Source organism: Rosa rugosa, chromosome 3 (genome assembly GCF_958449725.1).
Source record: "Rosa rugosa chromosome 3, drRosRugo1.1, whole genome shotgun sequence".
In the NCBI taxonomy this organism is placed as follows: Eukaryota; Viridiplantae; Streptophyta; class Magnoliopsida; order Rosales; family Rosaceae; genus Rosa; species Rosa rugosa.
In genome coordinates this window covers 532,211-555,124 of record NC_084822.1, presented here as the reverse complement: position 1 = coordinate 555,124, position 22,914 = coordinate 532,211, and the positions used below count along the sequence as shown (strand labels likewise).

The window sequence follows — 22,914 nt, the reverse complement described above, 5'->3', positions numbered from 1 at the left end:
GCATCGGGTTTCACCTTTTGCCTCCCTTGCAAGCATTAAAGCAATTGAATATTAATGATGCAAAGCTAATTGTCCAACTACCCTCTTAGCATCCGGATAGAACTACTAAGGCTTAAACCCCTTTCATTTTATTAACTCTAACCGGATAAGTCTAGAACTAACTAACTAGAGACAAATTCAATTACAGGATAGGTCTCAATCCTTTGCCCCTAAATGCATTAAGCTTAGAGTTTAGGTAACCAAGCAAGCAAACCAATCCTATCTCTAGGTGATTTTATCTCACTACCCTCACACGCACACATGGTGTGCTTTCATGTTCTATTTTTGCCTAAAGGTAATCAATCTCTAGGAAAAACTTCATGTCATGGCAAACACATAACTCAAATTGATTAGGTCTAAGTAATGCATTCAACTATTGACTTAGCATGTGAGAATGACAACATGAATTTACATCAATTTACAAACAAAAGCATCAATACAAGCAAGTTTGGCTAAGGCTTTCAACCCTAGCCCCAACTATTTCACTACTCACACATAGCTAGATACACAAGCTTCAACATTCTATTAAACATCAAATACATAAAGAGGTAGGGAGTAAATGGTGACTTTTGATGATGCCGGAAGAGGTGGTGGAGATGGGTCTCCAAGTACATGATGTGGTGGTAGTCACCTCCTTCTCCTTGCTCCAAGCTCTTGATATTGGTAAGAATGGTGAAATTTGAAATCTCTAAGGTGAGTTGTGGTGTTGAGTGGTGAAGGAAAATGGGAGTTGTAGTGGTGGAAATGATAGTGTCTTTTCTAGAGAGAAAATGGATCTTGGATATGATGAAGATGATGGAATTGAATCAAGAATGCTCAAGATTAGGTCCTTGGCCTCTTTTGATAAGCTATGTATGTCCTCTTTGGTCCCAAGATGTGCAAGAGATGCTCTTACACCATTGTCCCCCAAATAGTCCCAAATTGGCAAGGTGACAAAAAGACAAGGTGTAGGGAGATATTTGAATTTCAAGTGATAAAAGATATTTGAATTTCAAGTGATAGGAGATTCTCACAACCATGGTCCTCCTTTGCTGGAGAAAAGATCCTCCATGAGTGGCGGCTCGCCGGAAAAATCGTCAGAAAAGTCGATTTGCAATTTTCTTCAAATCTCCACATTTCAAGCCTCAAATGGTCATTTTATTCTCGATGCATTGTTTCCTACAAATAAAAGGAAATCGATTAAAAAGAGTAAAATAGCATGGAAGACAAATCAATTTTCATAGTTATGGGACACAATTGCATAAGTAATTTGTGACTCAATAGACACTAAATTTTCAACGCACTTAAACCTTTGATTAAGAGAGAAATCAAATCCTTGGATAGAAATAACCATGACTAAAGATATGCCAAGTGTTGGCACTCCAAGTCATCAACCTTGGACCTCTAATGTCACCATGTGCTTGACTCACCATCTTGGAAGGCAAAGTCACACCTCATTATTAGAATAACGTAATCTAAAGAATCAAGAGTTTGATTGCCAAGGCTCAGAGCCTCAACCCTAAAGACCCAAGCCTTAACCCCCCAAGATCACTCTTAAACACAAACATTGCAAAAAGACAAAATAACACAAATCAATGGCTGACTCTCACCTACTATATCAAGTGCCAAGCTCATTCACTAAGCACGGGTCTTAGGCATGACCTAATAGTAATTTAGGAAAAAAGTGATACCTGTCAACTAACCCATCACCGACTATGTTAGTGTTAGACCCATACCTTGTAGGACCAATAGAGCTAAGACCTAGATTTTAGGGAAGAGCATGGGCTCCTCTTCTATCTTAACCACTCTTCTTCTATAAATATCAGTCATCATGAGGCTAAAGGTAATATCTTCTTCTTCTTCTTCTTCTTCTTCTTCCGTATTACTAAGTAAAGCATCGAGAGGGCATCCCAATTAGCGATTGAAATCGCTCGAGAGGGCATCCCAATGGGGAGCATACAAAGACCAAAAACGACTTGGCCCTAGAGCTAAGGTAGAACAAACTAGAAAGTGTACTACACAACAGGGCACCACCACAATGTTCATTTAATATAATAAAATATAAAAAAAGTAAATAAATATTTTTAGTTTCAACATAGATTAAAGTTTTTCCCTAATGTGTACTAGCAGATTTTTCTCTTTTTTCCTTTGGTAGTACGAATTTGTAGTGCTGATGAATGGGGTAGTCATGGCACTCATAGCTAGGCGACTTGATCCGCTTGGGTGCCCAAAGCAACTTTTTGCTCTTTAAGCTGGTTGATGAAAAATAGGTTGGCCAAGTACGGCTCTTTGCTTAGGTTGGTGGCGGTGATGCATTGCATTGTACCTTCTACAATGTTTGGGTGCTCAAAGCAGTTTTGAGGTCCACTCGTCTCTACGTTCTTTAGTTTCTAAATGGTAGTTGGGAGAGCTCTTCTTTCATTCGAGTTTTGGCTATACTACCAATATTGAGGGATTGGTAAGTTTAATATGGGGTGGATTGCTGATCACTACAGTCTATGATGAGTGTCAATCTCAGTATAAGTGCATGATGAGTATCATAATTGAGTGTTTTGGTTAGTTGTGCGTGTTGTTGTGTTGGGATGAGAATAGTTTTGATCGATTTTTTGAACTCTTGTTTTACCTTAAAGCAATCTCGAATGGATTATTTCATAAATCTAAATATCATAACAATCGGTCTAGTTATCTTCAAGATGTTGCTTATTTTTGGATCACTACTATTGTTTACATTGTTGCCTGCGTTTTATTGTATTAAAACAAATTATTGATGTAGTATATTTTGTAATTTGTTCTACATTAACTCTTAACTCTAAGATCAAGTCAATTTTGATACTCCCACATTTACACAGAATGACCTCTTAAGAGCATCTCCAATAAGAGATGTCAAAAAATTTTGTCAAATTTAAATTTGACAGCTGACTTGGCAAAAAACAATTTGTGGACTTCTTCTCCAACCCATCTGCCAAATCCAACCCAACCCAATCTCTTCTTGTTTTTTTAATTTTCCCCTACTTGCTGTAGCTTTTTTCATCGTTTTGTTTGCAAACAAAACCCAATAATTGAGTCAATCTCTCCTTCTCACTTCAGCAACCTGCCGCAACTAAAATCAAGCTCTTCTTCATTTATCTTCCAACAACTCCTCTTCATCTTTTCCATCTTCACTTTCCCTGTTTCATATTCAGATCATGAACAAGTTTTTTAGTTTGAGTTTTTGGGAAATAGATTGAGATTAGACAGATCGGCATGGTTGGTGAGTTCTTGTTCATTGATTTTCCAACAATTCTTTTCCATCTTCTCTTCCTCATCTATCTCAATTATCTGCAGTTTAATGTTTCTTTGAGATCGACATACAACATCGATGTCGAGAAGAGAGGGAATTTCAAATACATATCAACATGTGGGATTTTAGATCGACATCGAGAGAGAGAATTTCAGACCGAAATCGAGAGAAAGCTCTGGATCTTGTCATGATAATAACGAATCTGGCCATCTGGGATTTCAAATCGAGATCGTGAAGAAGTTTTCCGGTTTGGGTTTTTGGGAACAGACCAATTTCTTTGTGATTCTGGCAAAAAAGCAATCTTTGAAGACGATGAAGATGAGCTATTGTGGCATTTGACAGTTTTGAGAGATCTGTCAAATTTGACAGATTGGGTTCATATGTCAAATACACGTAGGATTTGACAGATTTGTTGGAGTTGGTTTCACAGGCCTTATGTTTCCGTTGGAGCTCCACGGTGGATTTTGACACCACCGTTGGAGATGGTCTAAGTGATTTCAATCACCAACATTTCAGTGAATTCTTCCTTAAGTGAATTCACCAACATTTCATTTTAGGTCTCGTTTGGTTCACGGAAATGAAATCAATTCCTTAGGAAATCTCATGGGAAAGGAAAACAAATTTCCCACTAGCTTTTCTTTTCGTTGTTTGGAAACATTGGGAAAGTAACGGGTTAAAATATGTTTGTTTCCATTTTCGTGTTTGGTTTGTGTAAGGAAAGGAAACTAAATTATACTAAAATTCCATTTATATCCCCATATATTAAAACATAAATCATAAACTTTTCAAATAAAATTGTCAATAACAATTTTTAACAAGGATATAAATATATATATATATATATATATATATATATATATATATATATATATATATATTTTTTATAAAGGAGGTACTGGGAAGGACCACAAGGAGGCACGCAATGACCTTTTTTACCCGAAGTCCAGCACAGTGCCGCGCCAAAGACGCAGCGACACCCCCCCTCCGGGCATCGAGTACACCAAATAGGTGGGCTTGCCCTCCCAGCATAGTCTTTTCCATACACAAGGCTCGAACTTGAGACCTCTGCCTCAAGTCCCTCAACTTGCTTAAGGAGCACAGTCAACTTGCCAACTGAACTGGACCATGTGGGTAGGATATAAATATATTTTGATCATGTAATTAATGCACATTCAATGCTGGGAAAGTGTGAGGGAAAATGAATCCTATGGAGGATGAGAGGATTCACTTTCCCCCATATTTTCCATTCTCAAAAGAAAGTTGTTTATTTGCTTATGCATCCCAAACCCTCAATTCCGTGAACGAAACGAGGTTTTAGAGGAGAAAAATTCAACTTTTCTGTATCATTAACCAGCAGAAAGAAAAAAATTTAGAAACTTTTCCTTGAGTGAGAGAGAACTAATGAGATTGTTATGTTTGTTTGTTTGCACTTTTGCAGAGAGAGATGGCACTACTAAGGCTTGTGTTGCGGTGATAACACGTGTAGTCGAGGGAAAGTTTCGCAAGATCTGTCATCTACTGAAAGATCGAACAAATCATCTCATGGGGGGTCTCTCCAGTCCACTCCACTCCTGAGTCTTGACCTACCAATTCATAGCTACTGCCTTCAATCTCCATTCCCACTTACTTCCCACTACAAAGTTTCTCTCTCTCACTTTCTAAACAAAAGCAAGCACCCATGTTCTGAATCTTGCTTCTGCTGCTCCTTTCATCTATCTCAAAATCGAATCTTTCTCTCAGCTCAACCATTCCATTCCATTGCGATTTGATCTTCACTTTTAAGAGTGACCGGGTGGTGATCATTATGTCTTACAATCACGTCTACCCCAGATGTTGCACACTCTCTCCAGAACCCAACAAGCCAAACGACAAACCTTCAGGTTCGGGTTCAGGGGAATTCAAGCTCTACCAATTTTTCGTCTTTTGTGTCCCAATCTTCTTCACTTTCATCCTCCTCTTTGTCTTCTACTTGTTCTATCTTCGCCCTCGACGTGTCAATTGGTCCTCTATTCGAATGAGGACGGCTCCACAAAATGATGACATTAATGACATTGCCACAGTAAGCCCCCCGGTTTCTGTTGTGTCTGTGCCTCTTTCTTCAGTTTTGTGCATTTTGTGTGTTTGATTGGTAATTCATTTTTTTTCGCAGGTTGAATTGGGCTTGCAAAAAGAACACAGAGAGATGCTACCCATTGTTGTATATAACGAAAGCTTCTCTGTCAGAGATACACAGTGAGTGGGGCTGTGCTTCTTTCTTTTTATTAATTCTCAAACTATTATTTGCTGATAAGTTTGTTGGCCAGAAACAAAAGAAAGAACTTGGGTTCAATTCGGAATTGAGAGGGAAATGCTATTTCACATAAGTGGTAGTTTGCAGGCAGTTTTGATTTAGGGATAATTGAAACTGATTGGATATAATGGTTCCGGCTGCAACACATTCTGTGTTAATGTAATTACTGAAAAGACTTACTTTTAAGGCTTGGAAGGATCTTAGGAAAGTAAGGGATGGCTGAACATTCAATGACTGATAGGATCTCTCTCATATTGTAGAAAGAAACCAGGGGCTAACTAATTTGTTAGGCATTGCCTTTTTTTATGAACAAGTATGATTGAATTTATCTCTGTTTTCCACCTTTTGACAATGAGTTACTTTGTGAATGTCAACTGTTTATGAAAAATTGAAAATTGCTTTTCTGGTAGTTTAAAATATCTGTATCTGAGGTAACATTGGAGCGATCCCCCCAGCATGATTTAGACACCACCAGTTTCAACTGACACCAGCGGTTACTTGTTCTATGTCTTCCACCAGTCTCAACAGTTCTACTTGTACAATTTTTGCCACCAAGGCCAGACTGGTATCCCCTTTAAGTGCAAACATATTTGGAGAACAAGCATTGTTGTTATATGTCAAAACTCAATGATTGAAAAATTTACAGAAAATTAATATCATATTAAAACTAGGATTGCGGCACTCCATAGTCCATATATGTTTATGAAAGAAGAAGTACAACCATAGTTTACCACACAATGTAAATGGTTAAACCAGTACAGTATGTTCTTTTTAGGTGAAATAGAGTTTCTGAATCTTTAGCTTTTTGTAATTAAATGTCATTTGTTCTTTTCAGATGCGCAGTATGCCTGGGGGACTATCAAGCAGATGATAGGCTTCAACAAATACCAGCCTGTGGCCACACGTTTCACATTGCTTGCATTGATAGCTGGCTATCCATGCACACCACCTGTCCACTCTGCCGCTTATCCCTCCTTTCGTCTCATAAATCCCAAAATGAATCACCTGATGTAACTCTAGAATTGAGTCATGCGTCTTCTGTTGCAGAGAATGATGCACCATCTCTTGCACCGACACCTCAAGCTTGTGAAGAAACAGAAGCTTCACAGTTCTCTGGGTTAAGGAATGGGGAACCAAGAACTGTCCAAAACAGTTCTGAAGAAGATGCAAGAGGTTGTCAATGTGCAGATCACACCAGAATTGAAAATGAAGTGCATGAGCATACTGGTGGATCTTCTGGTAAGTTTGACTATCACATGTCCACTGGATATTGCTATAATTTGTGAACGACTGTGCCTTTTTCTTATATTGTGCTTTTTCAACTTTAAGTTTTTCTACTGAACCTTATTGGTGAAAATGTTTAAATAATGTGTATCATTTGCACTTTCTGGTAGTACTACTGTTATCAGTCTTTCATATCTCCGAAGTCAACTTCTCTAACCGTTCTGCATGGGTATGAATAAACTAATGGCCGCTGGTAATTGTTTTCATTTGTGAAAAAGAAAAAGAAAAAGAAAAAAGAAAAAAAAAATTACAGGTGTAGCCATTATGTTGACACCATTTGTCAGGATCATTCAAGTAGTCACCTAGAATATTTGATGTCACACTTGTTCAAAAGTCTGTATATATGCCGTTGTATTACATATGATAAACTTTCAACTAGTGATTATCTCTTTGGTTGTCTCTATCAACAGCCTGACAGGTCAATTACATTGAGGCAACGGAGCTAACAACACCATCCTCCTCACACTAGTATTCCTGAGATGCAGCACTGAGTATAAACGCTTCAAAAACATGCGATATATTGACAGAATATCTGGTTGACTTCTCCTACTGAAGGCATTATGCAGCTAAAGTGAATCATTACCACGACGTTGCATGCTTCTTTTGATCCGAGAAGATGAAGAAGCTGCTCATAAAAAAGGATTTGCCAAAAATGTACAATCAGTCAAGTTTCTGTATTATTATAGAAGAATAATAGTGACACTTCCAGTTTCTTTTTATGGTCAAAGAGTAATTTTAGGTTTTGAGCCAGCAAGTTAAGGAGATGAGGAAGGCAGCAGCTGCTCCATCAGCTTATGTAGGCTACCCCAGCAGGCAATGCACCAGATGTATATATCAGCAGTAGTTATGAAGGAGCATGTCCTTAATTACGCATGGAAATTAGATAGCATATATAGTTAAATTAGTTACAACAGGTTGTTAATTATTTCGTCAAACATGCTTATTTCCTGTTAGATGTATCTTGATCAAGATTTTTGTGATTTTTTCTCTAGTGGTATCGAATACACTACCCTAAAAATGTCAACAACTTAAGACCGCAACGTACAAGTTGTGGTTTTGATTTTGGGGGGTGCTAACGATGGCGATAGTATGGGAATGCATTTCTGAATGATGGAACAAGTAGCAGGCACTGAAACTGGAACATATATTAGGGAGACTTTGTACCACAAAGAAATCACTGCTCTAGTATGCTAGTCGTCTCCTAGTCTAGTGAGATGACTCCAAAGATGCAGAAACTACTTGTGGTCAATACTTGATAGTAATTTTTTTTTTTTTTTCCTTTTAGTTATTTACTTGTAGGAAAAAAGTAAGTTAAGAAAAAAAAAAAAAAAAAAGGGTAAAGAGAAGGAGAAGTCAAAATGTCAAGTGGAATATAAACAAGGTGATCCTGGCTCTTACATGGTCCAACTTCTCATGTTCCAGCTTTCAACTTTGACAAGAAACTCGTTTCTTTTCAGGTAAATCTCTTGTCTAGTTCTCTTGTGAAATTTATCGAAAGATTAAGCATTTTGCGTTTTACAAAATCTGCTGCTAAAGCTCACACCAGTAGTTTGCACGGGAATCCCGATGCCTAAATGAGCTTGACTTGTGGTTGACCCTCAATTCTACTTTTGCTCTAGAATCAATCTAATCTGTTTCCATTGATTGTACGCGTTGAATTTCGCAATTCGGGATCTTTGACTTTGAACTAGAGCTTGATTATTTATGGGTTTATGTTGAAAGGTATGCTTGCACTGATCGTTTCTTTCTTTTGTTCTATTTACAAGGTAGGATCTTCAGAGAGAGATGTTATGTGGGTGGTCAAAGAGGCATGGTGGACTTCCTTTTCGACTTTGAATACTTAGCTGAAGAACTCTTCTGGTATTTCTTGGAAGCTCTTGATCTTATAGTGGAATTCTTGTTTAAACTATACTTGCTACTGGCTTCTTTGATTGAGGATTTTGTTGGATTCTTCTTTTGCCAAATCCTAATTACTTAGGTTCCTCCAATCAAGGGCAGGAAATATTCTGTTTATCATCTACATCCGGAACAAAGAATGATAAATCATTCCTAGAATTCGGTCACAAGTAGAATTGGTTGTGGACTAGTTTTGAGGGTTAAAGAGTTATGGGCACAATGATGGATTCGATTCAAACTACCGTCTATTACTGTTGTGTATCAAAGAGTAACCGGATCCTCTATGCATATAGCGGTGGAGATCACGAAATTGAGAATTTGGCTACTTTGTGCTTGGAGAAGGCTCCTCCTTTCCATAAATGGTATATTGAAACCTCGGGTAAGAGGACTTATGGGTTTCTAATTGAAGATGGATATGTTTATTTGACTATTGTCGATCAGAGTCTTGGAACTCCTGGGGTTCTTCAGTTTCTAGATCATTTGAGGGACGAGTTCAAGAATATAGCCAAGAAGGGTTCAAGGGGAAGTTTGTCGAGTGTGAACTCCGTTGGCATCCAAGAACAGTTGGTTCCTGTTATCAATCGATTGATAACCTCCTTAGAAAGTGTTTCTCAGGTTGGTAGTAATTGGACAGCTGAAACTCACCCATCGCTTCATGCTGGTCTTTCTCCATCACCAGGTACTGCAAACGGACAAATTGAAGTTGCCAGTTCTACAAAAGCGCCTCTACTCGGGAAGTCTAATAAGCAAGAGAAGAAGAAGGCAAAAGATCATGTTATTGCGATGAGAGACATTGAGTTGGAGGAACATAGGAGATCTGCTGACAGAGGAGTCAATCTAGATCCATTGACTTTGGATTCTAATAACCATGGTGTAGCAGGTTCTTCAGTTGCCTTACAAAAGGATTCAGGCTCAATGAGGATTAGATCAGGCTCTCAGAGCATTCGAAAGAAGTGGTGCCGCCAAGTGCGAATTATCCTTGCTATTGATGCGGCTGTTTGTGTAGCACTGCTTGTGATTTGGTTATTGATTTGTCGTGGCATTGAGTGCATCCGTTGAATATCCTGCCTGCCTGCCATTTAAATATGCTTCCAAGATCTATCAGTTTCTGAATGGAGCAATTATGACTTGAAAGCCTGGTAACAGAGAGTAGGGGAGTGTGTAGGGGTATGGAGAGGAGCAGAAATTTAAAGAAGCACCTTGTTAACATTCTCAAGATACTTTTACTCCTATTTGGAGGTATGTGCTCAAAATACGCATTGTCTAGGAATTTGTTGTATAGTTCTATAGTTTCTGTGCCTATGTATATGCAGATTTATGAACTTCGTTTCTGAGTTGGAGAAGTTCTAGACCTTTTTGCAATCGCATAATATACTGTATTTTTGGGATTTGGTGATGTTGTGTCATTTCAATATTTACCATTCGTTTGCTTGCATTCATGTCATGCATGTAATCATTTTATTGGAGTGTTGGTTTAAGGGGAGAAATTTTGCATTACAGTTTCCCTGAACACGTCCTGTGATAATAGTTGGCATTGATCATTCTCCTATTATGTTTATGTTAGGATTAAAATAAGAATTTTAGTGCACTTTGTTGTAATTGTAGCAGAGGTAGGATTGGCTGGGTGCTATATTGGTCAAATTGGAAACATGAAAATTAATTGTCTATAGTGCATTCTTCTTCATGTGCTGTTACCGGAGTTGGCTGTAACTATTAGGGAATGATGACATTGACGTCATTGATCAGCATGCAAATGAAGGAATGTGATTTTCACACTCACTAAATCTCCACTTACACTCGTTGTCAATACCTCATTGTACATCGCTATTCTTTTTCCCCCTCATTCACTCACTCATCAATACCATCCTCACCAAGGCCACCCCTTTCACAACTATATATGCAATCCGACTTCCATTCTCCATCACTCTTATGTTAAGTGGTACCTTTCATCTCCAAGTACTGTAAAGTATGTAGGACACTTGATTTTTGGCTACTTCGAGGAGTTCAGCTGTGGGTTGATATTCGTTTTTGTAGGGGATTTTTCACTTCATTTGTTTAGTTGGTCTAATACCACTATGCTTTCCGAAGTTGCACTAAGCATTTACCTCCATGTCATATCCATGGATTTGAGACTGGAACTCGAAGCTAGAATATCATCAGAAGAACGGGAAAGAATGTAATCAGTTGGTGATGATAATGGAAGTAACTTGATTGAATGTCACATTTATGTCCAACTCAATTTGCATCTATCTCATACAATTCCCAAATTTATCAAAGGACTTATCACGTGAGCGAATTTGGACTTTTGGGGCTCAAAAAGAATCATATTCATTTCTCACAATGCTCCTTTCAATGAACAGCAAAGAGAGATATCACATCATCTTGATTAAGGGCACAGTTCAACTGTACAGGCAAAATGAACTCTAATGACGATGCATGCGCATCTCATACAACCCAAAATTTCACATCCGAACTAATGCAAATCAGTCCAAGATGACCAAACCCAAAATTGAAAAACTATGTATTTCACTGTTCATAGAGTTGCAGAAAAGTAAGAACAAAGGAAAAGTGTGAACTGGAATTCATGTAAATGGAGCTTCTCAAGGATATGCTCAGCAGCTCATCCAGTCTGTTTGACAGTCAGACACTCGGTCACTGTCAGTTGTACTCAGCAGCCGCAGTTTCATCCCTACTAAGGACTTCTTCAGGAACCAAGACCCTAAATACAGCATAGTGATGGTTTAAGCTTCTTTCCCCTTGTAGTCTGTGAACAGTGCCCAATGCCCCTGCATTTGGGTTCGGAAAAGCAAAGAATATACGCCTAATTCTTTGATGCACAAGTGCCATTGCACACCTTCAATGATAATTGAATATTAGAATATCGAACATAACAGAGAGAGAGAGAGAGAGAGAGGAGCAATAACAGGAGACAAGGAAGAAAAAGAATAGACGCATTTTTATGACTGCAAGACATATGAGGATAAAAAAGAAAAGAACAACTATGAATCATATTTCAGATCAAAACCAATAAATGTTGAGAAATAAAGTGCTACTGAAAAGTCCCTATCAGCAACCATCAGGAGGCGTATCATAAAGGTGCAAAGAGATTAGAAAGAAAAAATGGGGAATAAAGTGCCTTTTTTACTAACAATTAGGTACAAACACTTCATTGTGATGCATCCCATGCAAACTACGAGGAACAAAGCAAATGGAACTCTACCCTTTTCACGGTACCATAACTTAATAAGATAAGTACACCCATAGCAGTTAAAAAATTCATTAATACCAAGATACCTAAAAGATTGAAGGGACAAAAGAGAAATAAAACTGAGAGAACAGTATCCTCAGTTTCACGAACTTACATTATGCAGGGCTCCCAAGCAAGGTAAATGTCAAAACCTGTACATAGATAAGGTCTCACTGATAAAGAACTGGAACCTTCATCATTAGTGTCCAGATGAGCCTCATCATTAACCTGAAAAGATGGCAAGATTCTTGAGAACTAATTTGAACAGTAAAAATAACCCAAAAACTTAGTGTTCAAAAACAATATCCTCATGTAGTGTTGATGAATGTGTGAAAATGAGATACTTAAAATGTGCAATATTCATAAGCTTCATGTTCTTTCTTTTTTTTTTTTTTTTTTTTGGTAAACCAGGCTTCATGTTCGAAACAATACATAACTTACAGTAAATGCCCAATTTATTGAAATTGTAAAAGGTTTCATAAGATAAAATATATCAGGGGGATTATCAGAGAAATGAGTAATTAGACTAGAGTACAAAAAAGAAGAAACAAACTTGGTTAAAATATAAATCATCTCCTACAATATGCAAAAGACTGAACATAGGCAAGAGAAAATCTTTAGGGGGGCATCATAAAGATGTCACCACCACAATAAAAAATAAAAAATAAAAAATAAATGTAAAACTAGTAAATGATGGGAAGTGAATAACGCCAAACCAACTCGTCAGGGCTATATAGTCGTCTTCCCAAAAATGTCCAATTTGAAGGCTGGAACACAAAATAACTCACTTTTGTAGAATGGGTCTTTTGTCTTTTGGCTGGAGAGCCTGCAGAAGAAGAGTGTATGTGCTCCGTTTCAGCATACTTATCTTGGATTTTCCCCATACTGGGGAAAAGATGTATGTCCCTGGCAGCAGAAGATTCAATAGCAACAATAGCAGCATGACGTAAAGGGTGCCAAGAGCAGGAATTAGTGTCTGATTGTTGCTCAGCCCATCCCCATGGATATAAACAACAAACACCAGTATTTAATTGTTTTGGAAAATGTGGCAAACTGTTTGAATGCAGAGTTTCATAGCTGAATACTCCATCTGATTGGCTCTGGGAAACAGAAACTTCTGTCTTTTCAAAGCAGTATGTTTCAAGGGTGGTGTTGTTCGCAGGAGTATACCAAGAGCAAGTTTGATCACATGCAGTAGCAATTACCTGTTTAACTGAAGGATCTACTATAACTGCAGCATTGACTACCTGCACGGAGGGTGAATGTGGAGCATGCAAATACACTATGAGGAGGTATACAGGAAACATAATAATACAAATAACGGAGATAAAAAAGCTAACACAAAGAAAGTACGAAAGCTACCATTTTATCACCAGACTTCGCCAACTGAATAGCATATTTCATAAAGCCAAACACTGACTGTGAGTCCTCTTCACTGAATCCAGTAATGCCATCGATATTACTGTATTTTAAAGGTAAAGGAGAAAGAAAACAAGAATCAGGGAGAATGTAAAACAAACAATTATTTTACACCTTTGTATTTGACGATTGCAGAACCATCACCCAGGCCTCGGGAAAGAAAGTACTAGCAATCCACACTAAAAAGGATGCTTATGTAATCATGCAATATGATATTCAACCAAAACTGAATTTGATGCCACTATTAGCTTAACTTTCTCTGAAGAGTAGACAAACATGCTGCTATAAACACATTAACTATAGGAGTGTAAACTAACATTCGGGTAGTTATAACATGAACCTGTTCCATCACTTATGTTGAAGAAAAGAATTCAAGGTTTACTATAGATCCTGGAAAGGAAAAACTAAAGACCCTTCACATCAATTACTGAACTCACTATCTGTAAAGAAAATGCTAGTATACTATTAAGAAGAAAATGTGTGCTAAAATAGAATAAGGTTTAGGCAAGAACTAACCAGAATTTAACCCATAGTTTTGTAAGGAGAAAGGAGCTTACTAGGTTGGTGGATGATAAGATGTTGGCCATAGCTTGCATTGTTCCTCCCACTCTTCTTTTGATAATGCTGCATACTTGCAGACCTAAAATTGCGTGGATTAAATGTGAAAACATGGCTATCTTGTAAGAAAAAGAATATGAACACAATCATAGCAAGTCTGGAGACAACAGCAGAAGAGTAGGTTTTTGAAAAGGAATAGTATCTCAAACAAATCAAAATGCAATATTCAAAACAGCTAGCAAGTACATATGAAAGGGATCTATAAAAGAAGTTTAACACGGATGCATTTGTATCTACAAGGCAATGTCTGAGTGCAGCCACACGAATTGCAAAACTTAATAAAAGAAAGTCTAACAGGCTGAGCATTAAATAAAACGCAACTAAAATTGGGTTCAATTTTTATATCATATAAAGATAATAGATGGTGGTAATTAATGAATTACATAATCCACCAACTATTGGTCCTAAGCTACTTTTTAAGGAAACACTTCTGCCAAACTTCCTCAGAAGCCAGTAACTTCTCACATGGTATAGGAATACTTGAGCCAAATAATACCTTCACAACCAGAAAACAGAGAAAAGAGCAAACAGTTTTGAATGCGCTGAGAACACTTGCACTCATGTAAGAGTAGAAGAGAAACCATAAGAGGTGGGGTGTTGGAAACCAAGAAAAAAAATTGTTAATCAAGTACAAAAGTATCCATCTCTATTGTAAACCAACAAAATGCATAAAATCCAGTGGAAAGAAAAAAGTTATGATTTGAACTGTTCACATAAACAATATGAACTGCGATTATCTAATGAAGGTCTTCATGTTTATAATCTAAAATTAATTATCTAAATGCAATTAAGATTTTAAATATTAAAACAATACAATAGTATCTATCATGTGAATATAACAAAATAAAATTCTACAAACATAATAAGGATACTCTCTATGTTTTCAACTCGTTTGTATTCTGCACTTTGTATTACTTTCGGAAACAGCACTAATTACACAAAATAAAAATACTGGTGGAAAAAAAAAATGATTAAAACAGAAAAAGACCCACTTTTGTGATAAAAGGACTCAACTGGTAGGAATTCATAAGCTCCTGTACATTGTGGGGTATGCTGTCCAACGGATTACCAATTTCAGAAGCTAAACATAAGATCACGGATAACTGAGTCCTTCCTGTCAAGAACATCAATAGTCATCCCCATATTTTTGACATACCCTAATGATCAGAAAGCAAGAGCAATATGGTGTCACAGTCAAAGGAAAACACCGTTTTTATATAAATATCAATTCTTCCCAGAAAACCCTATATCAGTGCAATATCAATTACTGCATCCAAGTAAGAGTTGACAAGTTGGTAAAAGGATCCTACTAATATGCTAAACTAACAAGAGGTTCATACCCATAGAGTGATTCAGACGTTTCAAATCATATTGAGGTGAAGTGATAGAAGCCCCGAGGCTCCCCAATAGGGAGGTACAGTTTTCTTTGACTAATTACATTGTAGGCAAATAAACATAATCCCAGATTAGTGATTTGTTCTGTTTGACCAAGTGTAAATAACCAAGACTTCCCTTGTTTGTTACACATTAACATCTCAACTTCACAATGCCAATGAACCCTTAGGAGTCTGGTCAAGGTCACAAGCTAACGTACACCATTCTCAATCCACTAGATCTAGATATAGGTTGCCTTCAGAATCATCACAGAAATAAACCCCTTCATTGAGTAATCAAAAGAACACTTTTTGCAATCAAAAGCCTTCGATATGACAGACAGTAATTACTGTAGTACAATATGAAGGGATATAACAATTGCTCAGTGTCAACTGATGTATTAGTTGAGAGGTATATCTTGCTAGAGTGGGCATGTAGGTCAGGTAATCTTCATTTGGAGTGAGCATTTCATCCAATCTACACCATAATCATAACTAGGAAAGGAAATGCAATAAAGTGAGAACTGAGAATATGAGAGAACAGACCTCCTTCAACAAATTTCTTCTTGACCCGCTTCACGTGCCTTAGATTTTCCAGTTGTGCTATTTGGTTTAGACGCCTAAATGATTTGGTCAAGACGCAGAAACACCCAAATAACATGTTTTGCTACAAAAAAATTGTAGGGAAGAAAAAGAAAACAAGAAATATGAGTAGGAGGCAACCTTACAAGAGTGTTGGCAACTTTTGGGTCTATAACTGAAGCAATCACATCCACTGTGGGCTGTTGGTCAGGAGGGATTGGGGGATTGTCTGGCACGTGCACGATCTCCCAATTCTCCATATTCCCTATTCCTAACAACAAGGAACAACAACAACACAATTTTACTACTAAAATCACAAGGACAACTCCGTTAAGCTAAAGTTTTAATGTTGATTGAGAATAAGCTTTAATCACAAGGAAACTACAACCCAAGTCATCAACAAATACTCCATAGCAGAAGAACCCAGATTCAAGAACCCACTACAACACTTTGAATACAAATCCAAAATTCAAGAACCCAATGAAACACAGAATCCAACTCTACTTACAGAGACTATTGGGTATCTCGGGCAGGGCTGCGTTGCTAACCGTAATCTGAATTTCAAGGAAACGAACCCAAAAGCCGTTATTTAGGGTTTTAGAGTTTGGCGGGAGTAATCCCCAAGATAAACCAAAACATTTATCCCCTCCCTATTTCTACCCGTGTTTTTTTATCCCTATTTCTACCCTCCATCAATAAGGCAGTGTTTGCACAAAATAAAATTACCCTCCAAAATAAATTTCTCAGTTTTTTTATTTTTTTATTTTTATTTTTTATCGAGATCACATGATGTTTTCAAAAGTTTTTTAGGCCTAGAGACTAATCCATGCGCAGGGAGTCATGTTAAAACGCTTCCTCCCCATGACCACCAAGAATAGATTGAGATTTAAACTTCAATCACCATCAGCGGAATTTGAATCCGAGTGTGGACGTTCCACACCTAGAGACTCTTACCAACTCGATCACCTTTGGTGATTGAAATGAGAGTAAAGTTCAACTGACATTGTCACAATGTTACATGATTATTTTTCAGATAGTCAAAAGTACTTTTGAAAATTGAAAAAAAAAAAAAATGAAACAAACGCTTTTGCCAGAATTGAAAAGCATTTTTAGGCATTTTTATAAACAGTCTCAATAAATCTTTAAGCTTGGTGTTCATTTGGTAGTCATTCATAGAATAATGCTCTCCTTAGTCACTTTTATTTTACTCAACAATATTAATTCATTAGGCACAAACGAATCCATTTAGTGTCTATTTCCAGAGAATTTAAGCACAACCCATGAATCATACTCCGTTAATACAAGTTTAAAACCATCACAGACTGAATTTGGTTTCCAAATGACCACTTGTAAGCATCTTAAGCCAAATACAAACTCAGACAAGATCAGCTGCTACTAAAACTACCCAGTTAGCAGCACCAGCTAACTCTGCTAATTTTACTCAAAGCAGCAGCATAAATGTCTACCCAAGTGAAATAAGATTTTGGCAACAGCTCAAAATACATTATATACGATAAGTACACAAAAAGAGCACTAAGCAGACAATCTTGAAAATTCAAGTTCCTTAAGCTTGATAAAGACAAGATCGAGGTGGACTTCATCTCTCCCATTCATCCAGAAGTTGGGGTTCCGCCATCTCTGATTTGTGCACTTCTATGCCTCTTGGCACCTTATTTGTCAACCGATCCCAACCCATGATGTGGGGGAGTGCAAACTGCACAACAACAATATTTATGTAAACATTAAAATGGATATAAACATGATTCTTATAGGAACTTTAAATTTATTGTCATGTCTTACACTGCAAGCAGTCTTCATTACAGCAAATTCAGCCGTTGTGACAGGAACTGAGAAACTCTCTCTGGTTTTCAGTAGGTTGTTGACAACAGCTGCCACCAAAAGATAAGGCAATGTCAACTTTAACTTTTACATAGCTTCAAAACACAACTTAGTTTGAGATTGAACAACCCAACCAACCTCTTTAAGGAAATCCCAAATCAAGTTGTAGGAAGATAAATATACTTATTCAAAACGTCGCATTTATTTAACCACACAGAATTATAAGAAAAAGTAGCACTTACTCAAAGAAATAAAATAGCCATCTGCATGAGGCTTGATTGATAAGCTCTTCCTCACTTGACCAGCATTACTGTAAAACGAAGTGCTCATGAAGGCCAACTACTATGTATTTCCTCAAAATAAAAAACTTTTTATGTGAAAATAAGAAAAGAAAAACTGATGCTTTGCTTTCACAATGAAACATTTAGAAGTAAAGAAAAGAGAAGAAAAAAGGTTGTTTCCACAAAACGAGTATGGCAGCAAAATCTAACCTTGATTGCATAGAGGGATCATGAAATAATTCACATGAATCTTTGGGACCCAAGCTGATTAGAGACCCAACCTCTGTTGCCGATAAAGCAAACAACTGGAAGGAAACAAATATGAATAAGATGAGAGTGAATGAATATGAGAGAAGGGGCACTAAAATCTCCCACAAGAATTATTTTTGGGAAGTAAACAATAATGAAATCCAAAAATTGTAGATGAAAACAGCTGTGGAAATTACCTGTTTCTTCTCCGAGTCATATTTGCGCTCACCAATTGCAGGCATGAACTTTAACATCACGGAACCACGTCGCTCAACCACAACACTTCCAGACTATGCAATATATATAGAGATGAATGATGAGATATATTGTCGACTCCGTTCAAAAATATATGAGCTAATGACATTATGATTGAAAGAGAAAAGTACATACTTCCAATTTAGTGAATGTTGGGAGAACAGGACTCAAGGAGAGTGCAGCTTTGCCTTTGTAGATAGAAAAAGGAGCATATACTTGATCACCGATTCTTCCTGCAGGTTCAGAAACAAAAGGAAAAGGATTTAGAACAAACTTTATCCATGAGGGATGGTAGAATCTGAAAATCATATGTATAAACAGATTACCTTTAGCAGAAAAATTCTGCCTGGCAGTTGAAAAGCTGGTGCTTTGTGTAAAAGAATCCAACGATAAAGCAGCTCCCTTTGACAACTGGTTCCTTTTTTCAAAAAAATAAAATAATAATATTAATAATGACAGATAAGGGATTACTTGCAGGAGATCGTCCTAGGGAATATGAATGATTATAAAGATTGTCGGTAGACAATCCAGTATATTCATATTAACAAAGACAAATGCTATAGCTACATAACATGATTTGCGCAATAATGTAAGGACATAGGATAAGCGTGGATTTACTACAGAAATTGGATTTTAGGAATAACTTTTGGTAATATTACAAAATCAGGAAATTGATAGTGCCTTTACAGCAAGAAATGGAAGTATTGAAGAGTTTCAGGGCATATGCTTTCTTATTAATGTCAAAAGTAACCAATCAACAGTCAAGTAGAAAATATAAAAAAGTAACCAATCAACAGTCAAGTAGAAAATATAAAATATATACAAAATATATCTCAATAATACAGATATACCAGTTCTTTCTTAGAAGAAACAGAACTTTATTGAAAAGACCGGAAGAATTACAAAGACGTGGACAATTCATCCACTGAAAAACTCTAGAAACAATAACAGATAAAACTAAAACTATACAATTGCTGCATTCCAATATAAGTGAATAGCCAAAAAGAGCCATTCGTAATCGCCGAAAAAAATGAGGCCATAAGCCCATAATGATGCCCAAAGACAAGACTCAATCCCACAACATATATCCACCTTCTCCCTATTCATATTCTCAAAAACTGTTTGGTTCCTCCAACCAGATAACCTAAAACCAGCCATCATAGCACAACTACTTCCTACCTCGAAAAAAAGAAAGAAAAAAATTGAACCTTTCAGACAATAAGGTCAAACAATCAACTGGAATGTTCTCAGATCACATTAGAACCTCCCAAAGAGGTAAGGCAACTGGACAGTGCAAACACAGATGATTCACATTCTCGGCCCCTCTTTGCAGAAAATACACCACTGAAGGGAAAGACAAGCAGACAGCATTATCCTCTAAACCACATCGTAAGTATCTACCTTCTCATGAGCAATGATCCAAACTAACACCCAAACAATAGGAGGGACTTGACCCTTCTAAGTTCTAGAATAGGAAATGAACTGAGCACAAGAAGGTGTCCATTAGCATGTTTGAGTAGAATTTACAAAAAAAAAAAAATTCTCCGACACCTCCAACATCCAACTTCTCTTATCTAGTCTGGGTGAAACTAGCGCCCTCAAGCTGAGATAATAAGGACAAAAGGTCCCCCACTTCCAAGTCATTCAAGTTCCTTGAAAATGCAAAATCCCAACTTAGAGGAAGAAAATATAACCATTAGTACACATCCTGGAAACTGTATAGTTATGAAACAATGACAATCCATATAAACGAGGATATGAATGGCAAGAGGCAGTGTTTCCCAAGCCAATCTGCCTTCCCAAAACCATTTCCACCACTGAAACATGGGAAGAAGCCGAATACTTACTTCCCTGGATCAAAATATTGGAACCCAGCCATTTGCATGTAACCTACATTACTTGTCATAACAACATACTATAGGGACTGTCTTTCTTCCTGAAATCTCCTTACCCCTACCTCTCCAGAATAGCCTCATTCATTTCTATCCAAAAAAAAAAAAAGAATAGCCTCATTCCCACAGACCTAGTTCTTTCTATATACATAGCACCCTAACAGAGTTTAAACCATTCACCACATAAACACATGTAAAGAAAAGCAAGAGCAGAGTAAAATTTCACCGTTCACAATGTATTTGTTCCAACCCTTAATTTCCATAAACCCATACACAAAATTGAACTCAGCCATGGATAAAGGAATGGGTTTTTCATTTCTTCAAAGCTAGATCATAAATTTTATGTTGGAGCTTTCACGGAGCTATAGTTTTTAGGGTTTAAGGAAAATTAAAAGAATACTAAAAGTAAAAAAAAAGGAAGGAAAAATGAATAGAGAGGGAAATGATGGGTGATGGGTACCTGGAGGAGGAGAAGACGCGCAAAAGCTGCATCATGTTGGCTTAAGAGCACACTCCACCTTTCACCTCTTAAACTCAAACTCAAACTCTTTAAGGTTTGATTTAATTTCGGGAGGGAGCGAAATCATTTTGTTTTCCGGCTCAACTTTTATATTCTAGGTATTTTTACTTTGCCAATAATACCCATCTGCCTCAATTCTAACTATTAGTTTCATGCGGGGGCATAAACTGAACCGGCGGTTCAAAATCGGTCGAATCGGATACCAAACCGGATGAAGCAGAGCACAAAAGACAAAACTTCAATTTTCGAACCGGACTATTTCAATCCGGTTCGAAAGCGGGTTATGGAACCCAAAAAAAAAAAACAGATTGGCCGAATATTTATATTATATTTAAATATTTTTATTTTTCTTAAATTCATCTCTCATCTCTCTCGCCGTTTTGATTTCACTTTTTCGGTTTCGTCTTTGGTATCTGGGATAGACTCGGTACTTCTCTAGCTTTTGAAATTTGGGTTTTTTGAAAATTTGATTTCAAAATGTTGATTTCCAGTTTTGATTTTAGGGTTGTGGATTAGAAAAAGTGTAATGATTTCATTTTCAACTTTAATTTCAAAAGGGGTTCGGTTGTCTGGGGATGCCGATTTCAAATTAGGGTTTCAATTTTTTGTTTCTAGGTTTCGATTTTAGGGTTGGGGCTTTATAAAGACTGTTTTGATTTCATTTTCAATTTGGATTTCAAAGGGGGTTCTCATTCATGTTCTTGGAGATTTCAAGTTAGGGTTCTAAGCTGTCAAACTACCAATTTCGAATTAGGGTTTTTTGATTTGATCTGTTCTAACTGGTGTTTCTCTTCTTGTTTTCGCTTTCCAGTTTATGGAAGGAGCGTCACAAACTTCAATTCGACACTTCAAGCATCGAAATAACACCAATTGCTACTAGTGAAGCTGTTGCACCACTTCTTCTTCTTCCTCCTTCCCCTCCTCAATCTGGGCCTGTTGCCCAACCTCCTACTCCAACCAGTAAAGCTAAATATGTGAAGAGGAAGAACTAGTCTATAGCATCGGACCGTTTCGTGAGGATGACAAATCTATATGGTTCGAAGATGGCGAAACCGAGAGTAAATTGCAAGTATTGTCCCCAAACCTATGCATGGCGACTCCAAAGCAAATGAGACGACATCGATAAGGACTCATATGTTGTATCAGTGCAAAAAGTGCCCAATATATATCCCAGCTAAAAGGCAAAGGTACCTTGCTTTCGATTTGCTGATAGTGGTGGTAAATTAGTGGATGTTGCTTTCGATAAAGACAATTGTAGAAGAGCATGTGCTAGGATGTGATGCACCTAAGATTGGCGTACAAAAATAACCCTGCAATCACAATGTTAGTTGTTGGTATTATAAGAAAGTAGGGGTCTCCCGCAAAAGATTGTATTTAAATTACTAATTTATGACTCAATCTTAAACTAAAAACCTAATTTGTCCACTACAAAAGAACTGAGTGGCAGACAACTCTAAATGCAAAGAAATTTACTTACACTATCTAGACACATTGAATTAATTACTGACCAAGTTTCACGTTTTTTTGGGTTGACTATGCTAAATAAATAAAACAAAAAAGTGACAAAAATAAAAAACTGTTTTTAAGTTTCAAAATAGATGATAAAAGGCTAGCTAGAAACTACTTCTCACCACTAAACAATGATGATTAATTACACTTATGATATGTTTACTAACGTGTTTCTCTTCATTTGAATGCCTTTACTCAGATTAAGTCAATGATGTGGTGTACTTAACCTATTTAACCTTTCGTAATTGGTATGTTACGTGCATGATTTATGCATCCTAATTAACTTAGCTTCTAACATGGAACCTAAAGTGATGTCCTCTCACAGCTCTCACGTACATAGAAGTCATTAGGAACAAAATGAT

At 37.1% G+C, this 22,914-nt stretch overlaps 4 protein-coding genes across 7 annotated transcripts; 2 read left to right on the top strand and 2 right to left on the bottom strand.

Moving 5' to 3' along the window:
- The first annotated feature begins 4,607 nt into the window (after positions 1 to 4,607).
- LOC133738367 (RING-H2 finger protein ATL7-like) lies at positions 4,608 to 7,852 on the top strand. Its single transcript, XM_062165895.1, has 4 exons — positions 4,608 to 5,357; positions 5,448 to 5,530; positions 6,424 to 6,827; positions 7,283 to 7,852. Exons 1-4 carry the CDS (start codon positions 5,103 to 5,105, stop codon positions 7,285 to 7,287), a joined length of 747 nt encoding a protein of 248 aa, XP_062021879.1. The 5' UTR covers positions 4,608 to 5,102; the 3' UTR covers positions 7,288 to 7,852.
- A 414-nt stretch (positions 7,853 to 8,266) lies between these two features.
- Positions 8,267 to 10,156, top strand: LOC133740012 (phytolongin Phyl1.1-like). 3 transcript variants are annotated; one of them, XM_062167842.1, is made up of 3 exons: positions 8,271 to 8,329; positions 8,639 to 8,732; positions 8,851 to 10,156. In XM_062167842.1, the coding sequence occupies exon 3, from the start codon at positions 8,979 to 8,981 to the stop codon at positions 9,825 to 9,827; it is 849 nt and encodes a 282-aa protein (XP_062023826.1). In that variant the 5' UTR covers positions 8,271 to 8,329; positions 8,639 to 8,732; positions 8,851 to 8,978; the 3' UTR covers positions 9,828 to 10,156. The 3 variants fall into 3 exon arrangements, with proteins under 3 accessions (XP_062023825.1, XP_062023826.1, XP_062023827.1); XM_062167843.1 differs by having other exon boundaries at positions 8,314 to 8,329; positions 8,643 to 8,732; XM_062167841.1 differs by having other exon boundaries at positions 8,267 to 8,329; positions 8,643 to 10,156.
- Positions 10,157 to 11,121: 965 nt separating this feature from the next.
- Positions 11,122 to 16,692, bottom strand: LOC133741453 (tRNA-specific adenosine deaminase TAD3). Of its 2 annotated transcripts, XM_062169346.1 has the most exons (9): positions 16,516 to 16,692; positions 16,149 to 16,278; positions 15,972 to 16,045; positions 15,045 to 15,166; positions 13,992 to 14,074; positions 13,378 to 13,477; positions 12,804 to 13,262; positions 12,131 to 12,243; positions 11,122 to 11,622 (listed from the first exon to the last, which is right to left on the bottom strand). In XM_062169346.1, exons 2-9 carry the CDS (start codon positions 16,265 to 16,267, stop codon positions 11,427 to 11,429), a joined length of 1,266 nt encoding a protein of 421 aa, XP_062025330.1. In that variant the 5' UTR covers positions 16,268 to 16,278; positions 16,516 to 16,692; the 3' UTR covers positions 11,122 to 11,426. The 2 variants fall into 2 exon arrangements, with proteins under 2 accessions (XP_062025330.1, XP_062025331.1); XM_062169347.1 differs by lacking the exon at positions 16,516 to 16,692 and having other exon boundaries at positions 15,045 to 15,209; positions 16,154 to 16,278.
- Positions 16,693 to 17,232: 540 nt separating this feature from the next.
- LOC133738746 (single-stranded DNA-binding protein WHY2, mitochondrial) lies at positions 17,233 to 21,141 on the bottom strand. Its single transcript, XM_062166336.1, has 8 exons — positions 20,984 to 21,141; positions 18,958 to 19,049; positions 18,767 to 18,864; positions 18,574 to 18,666; positions 18,338 to 18,432; positions 18,089 to 18,156; positions 17,808 to 17,896; positions 17,233 to 17,721 (listed from the first exon to the last, which is right to left on the bottom strand). The coding sequence occupies exons 1-8, from the start codon at positions 21,016 to 21,018 to the stop codon at positions 17,605 to 17,607; spliced, it is 687 nt and encodes a 228-aa protein (XP_062022320.1). The 5' UTR covers positions 21,019 to 21,141; the 3' UTR covers positions 17,233 to 17,604.
- Between the last annotated feature and the right edge of the window lie 1,773 nt (positions 21,142 to 22,914).